The sequence below is a fragment of the Macrobrachium rosenbergii genome, chromosome 48 (genome assembly GCF_040412425.1).
Source record: "Macrobrachium rosenbergii isolate ZJJX-2024 chromosome 48, ASM4041242v1, whole genome shotgun sequence".
NCBI classification, from domain to species: domain Eukaryota; kingdom Metazoa; phylum Arthropoda; class Malacostraca; order Decapoda; family Palaemonidae; genus Macrobrachium; species Macrobrachium rosenbergii.
The window spans coordinates 67,905,220-67,910,219 of record NC_089788.1 but is presented as its reverse complement, the minus strand read 5'-3'; the positions used below and the strand labels follow the sequence as shown (position 1 = coordinate 67,910,219).

The following is a 5,000-nucleotide window of genomic DNA, read 5'->3' as shown; positions in this document are numbered from 1 at the left end:
AGAAGGAAGAAGCCCTACGAAAAGGGGGAAGAAGGGACAAACGCCTTCTGGCCTTTCACACGCTTACAAAATGGGCAGAGGTAAGGAGTGCATGTGTATGGCTCTCTCTCTCTCTCTCTCTCTCTCTCTCTCTCTCTCTCTCTCTCTCGCTTCCCTGTTCTGGTCGACTGCTTTCAGAAGGACTCAACAAGAATACGGGATATTGCGCTTTCTTGTTAAATAGTTTCAACTATTTTCTTACTCCTTCCAGTCCCTCTCTCGTTTATTTAAACGCAATTATTCCAATATAGATATGAATAGTTTCAAATCGCATGTTAAAATATACAAGTAAAAACTGCGCCGAAGTTTATTCTGTGCAATCGAGTTTTCTGTACAGCCGCTACAGCGTATAATCAAGGCCACCGAAAATAAATCAATCTTTCGGTGGTCTCAGTATAATGCTGTATGAGCCGCGCCCCATGAAACTTTAGCCACGGTACGCTGGTGGCCTATCCCATATCGTTGCCAGAAGTACGATTAACCTTAAATAAAATAAAAACTTCTGAGGCTAGAGGGCTGCAATTTGGTATGTTTGATGATTGGAGGGTGGATGGTCAACATAACTTTTGCAGCCCTCTAGCCTCAGTAGTTTCTAAGATCAGACGGCGGACAGAAAAAGTGCAGACAGAATAGAGTACGGACGGACAGACAAAGCCGGCACAATAGTTTTCTTTTACAGAAAACTAAAATTATGGCAGATTCCTTTGTATGAAGATTCATCCATTTAATATTATAATTTTTTCTGTCAATTTCTTCACAATTTCGTTCCACTTCTGAATAGGCAAGGAATGCCAATAAATGAAATCTGGAATGACGGCGTGAAAAACGACAAGAGAAAAACCCCAAAAATAGCAATAAATTAAATTATCGGGGATTAAACCTACTTGCGCTCAGAAGTGACCGTAAAAAAATATCCGACACTGACAGTTAAAATTCGCAGGCAACGCACCCGAACAACATTGTTTTCTGAAAGAGCATACAGGCATTATGATTTCCAGGTTAAAAGGATGAATATCGTTTTCTCGAGTGTTTTGCGAGTCAAGGCTGACACTTGGCTATTATCGGCAAAAGGATTAACATTGGGAGAGCCCACAAAACAAAACTTTTAATAAGCAGAATCGGTAAAAGAAATGTTGGTATAATTTTTGAGGAAAGACAGAAGGGTTAGATTTCATACCATACATTTCACTTTGTTATGAACAGCACATACCCTCGCAGATTCCATTAGCTTATCATCAAAAGGAAAGAATTCCAAGTCTCTTCACTTTATATCTACTTTTATCATCTCATACACTTCTCATATACACCACATGCAAACATTCCTATTTGTCCTCAAGCAACCATCATGAAATATCAATATAAAAAGTACAAAAATTAAATTATGTGTTTTTTTATTTAATATATCTCAAGCATAACAATCATTCATTTTTATGAGTCGACAACAATCCATACACCTATTCATAAACGATCTGAACGGAACAAAACCCTGTTTTTTTAATAGAAAATCATCAGTACCATTCACAAAACGACGAAGGCGCAGAGGAATGGGTTACTACAGACAAATTTTGGATTTCTCTTCCCATCTCAGGTTTCCCTGGATTTTGCCATTTGCTTTCATTCAGAAAGCAGGTATATAAGGCTAGGGAAGCTCGTCTGAGATACTATGGCAATGTACTAAAAAGAGAGGAGGTGGAACCAATCAAGAGACCAAGAACATGCCAGTGATGGGGGGAGGAGGAGGAGGAGGAGGAGGAGGAGGAGGAGGAGGAGGAGGAGGAGGAGGAGGAGGAGGAGGAGGAGGAGGAGGAGGAGGAGTGTGGGGCGTCAGCGGATCAGGTGGATGGATGTGGTGAGGAGGGATATGGGTGAGGTGGGACTGGGGGAGGAAGACGCAAGGAACAGAAATGGATGGAGAAATTTGACTCAAGCGGCCGACCCTAGTTACAGTGGGACTAATAAGGTCGAAAGAAGAACAAGAAAGCAGGTATATAGCTCACTTACCGATCAACTGCCAATCCTTGCACGCTTTGGACCCGACATGATTAGGGCATTCGGTTCGTTGTACCGAAATTGGCATTTATAAAAATTTAATAAATTTATAAATTAATTAATTAATTAATAAATGAACAAATAAACTCGACCACCAGAGTAGCATTCCATTTTACAGTCACTTCTTTCCAAAGGCATTTTCTTTTTTTGGCCACTGAAATACTGAAATGGGCATTTATAAAAAAACTAGATAAAAATAAAAAAACACTCTACCGCTAGAGTAACATTTCTCTTTATTACTGTCACTTCTTTCCGAACCATTTTTTCTTGTTTTCCACCGATATGCCGAAATCGGCTTTTATAAAAAAAAAGTAAATAAAAATAAATAAACTCTACCGCCAGAGTGGCATTCCTCTTTACAGTCACTTTCCGAAACATTTTTTTTTTGGGGGGGGGGGCCCACCGAATTACCGAAATCGGCATTTATAAAAAAAATTAATAAAAAAATATCTACCACCAGAGGAACATTCCTCTTTACAGTCACTTCTTTCCAAAAAATTTTCTTTTTTTTTTTAGCCACCGAATTACCGCAATCGGCATTTACAAAAAAATAAATAAGAATAAATAAACTCTATACCGCCAGAATAACGTTACTCTTTACAGTCACTTCTTTCCCAAATATTTTCTTTTTTTTGGCCACTGAGATACCGAAATCGGCATTTAAAAAATAAATAAATAAATAAAATCTACCGCCAGAATGGCATTCCTCTTTAAAATCACTTGTTTCCGGAAAAAAATTTTTTTCGACATTTATAATAAATAAATAAATAGATAAATACACTCTAACCACAGAGTAGCATTCCTCTTTACAGTCACATCTTTCCGAAACATTTTTTTTTTTTAGACCACCGAAATTTTGGCACCCATTCAAATCTCACTCACCAAGTTTCACTCATGTGCCATCATCCCCTTTACTCCCCTCATTCTTCCTGCTGAATATACGCCGCTGCTGCCATCTGGAAGGGAAAGTGCTTCAAAGAGTCTTCTCTTTTCTTTCACCAGGACGGTTTATGAGGGCATCATTTAGCAGAGAAGAAAAGGAAAATACAAAATTAATCTGCTGCTTCAACGACGGAGAAATAATGGGGAATGGGGAAAGTGCTATTTCAAAACGGAGGTTCAGAAAGGGCATTCGACCATTTTTTAAAACTTTGAAAATCCTTTGTTTAAGATGAGAAATCTGTATATGTATATAGTATATATATATATATAATGTATGTATTTATGATATATATATATATATATATATATATATATATATATATATATATATATATATATATATGTATATATAAATTTATATATATATATATATATATATATATATATATATATATATATATATATATATATATATATATAAATTTATATATATATATATATATATATATATATATATATATATATATATATATATATATGTGTGTGTGTGTGTGTGTGTGTGTGTGTGTGTATGTGTGTATATATTATATACATTCTTTCCGCATGATTAAACCATATCAAAATACTGCTCTATCTTTTCACCAATTTCTGACCTTTCAACTGATTTAACTTTTCTCTGCATTTCTCTGCTTGAAAACTCTTCCTGTGTCACATATACTGAACAATTAGTCTAGATGTTTTCCATTCGTATATAACACATACAAACTTCGCTTCCATCAAGGAGCGTTGGATCAACAATACCTTCATTAATTCCCACTCTAGCTTCCATAGACGCTTCAGTTCTCTTCCCAATCTTTTGCTTATACCTTGCTACTTTCCTGGCTTTGTTTACGTTTACCGTGACTTACTTCTTTGCTAACTCTGCCATCACATATTACATTGACATTAATTCCAAATGTCTATATGATCTAGGGCTCTGATTCTTCCACTAACACTCATTTCTCGATCTTTCTGGTTATCTTTTACACTCACAAACTTACTTTTTACTTACATTCACCAATAACTTTATCCTCTAGCAAACACTTTCAAAATCTTTTTTTTTACATTCAGTAGTTTCTTTTCACTATCTTCAGTTCATACCACAACATCTGCAAACATTAACTATATATTCCAAACTCCATTCAGGTTTATCTAACAATTCAGCCCCTACGTTTGCTGTCCTTCCCCTGACCTCATGTATCACTCCATTTCTAAACATTTGGGAAAGCCTTGGAGAAAAAAACATAAAAAGCGTTTATTCATTAACATAAAAAAATTAAATGAGCATCGAAAACTAACTAACGGTCGTTATCGACGCTACTATAAAGGAATCACACCCTTAGTAGACTGAACGACTGAACAAGTCATTTATTTTTAGCCACGACACTTCCAAATATTCATACCGTCTTTTGTCTTCAATTGTCTACACAGATTAGAGGCTTAGAACTTCTAGATCTCTGTGACAAAGATGATTGCATGCTGTTCCAGGCTTCCAAGAAAGGTTCAACTCGAGCTCGGGAACCGATTCGCATACGCCACCGGAATCTCGCGTCTCGGGAGCCCCGAGTGCGCAGCCTCCCAATTAAAGAATAAAAATATACAAAAAGAAAAAAATATGACTAAAAATAGATAAATATAAATTAAAAGTATTTACAGTTTCATTTGCTGAACTTTTTTGAACCAGAGAAACGCAAAATTGTAAATTCAGGAAAAAAAAAAAACCTTTACAGAATCTCAGCAGGAGCACCTTAGCGAAAATCGTTCCCGCCACAAGGACAAATAAGAGAGCCGAGAACAAAACGCCCACGAATTTGTAAAGGAAATCGATTTACAAAGCCGGTGGCGGACACAAAATCTGACCGAGGACTTCTACAAAACCTTACGGCTCGTTGCCGGAACACAACGGAGGAAACAGTGAGTGGACAGAATTTAATAAAACTTGGGAAGAAAGTTTTGTTCTACAATGCGCAGACTTCAAGTCACCGTGAAAC

At 36.5% G+C, this 5,000-nt stretch overlaps 1 protein-coding gene and 1 long non-coding RNA gene across 2 annotated transcripts in view; one reads left to right on the top strand and one right to left on the bottom strand.

Annotated features, from left to right (window-relative positions):
- Positions 1–5,000, top strand: part of LOC136831497 (5-hydroxytryptamine receptor-like) — a 239,806-nt gene that overhangs the window by 58,423 nt on the left and 176,383 nt on the right. Inside the window, 1 exon segment of the mRNA XM_067092018.1 lies at positions 1–80. This exon segment is cut by the window's left edge and continues 85 nt beyond it. Coding sequence (XP_066948119.1) covers positions 71–80 — 10 coding nt within the window. The 5' untranslated portion in view covers positions 1–70.
- Positions 1–5,000, bottom strand: part of LOC136831498 (uncharacterized) — a 243,293-nt gene that overhangs the window by 124,145 nt on the left and 114,148 nt on the right. The gene's annotated exons all lie outside the window — the stretch shown is intronic.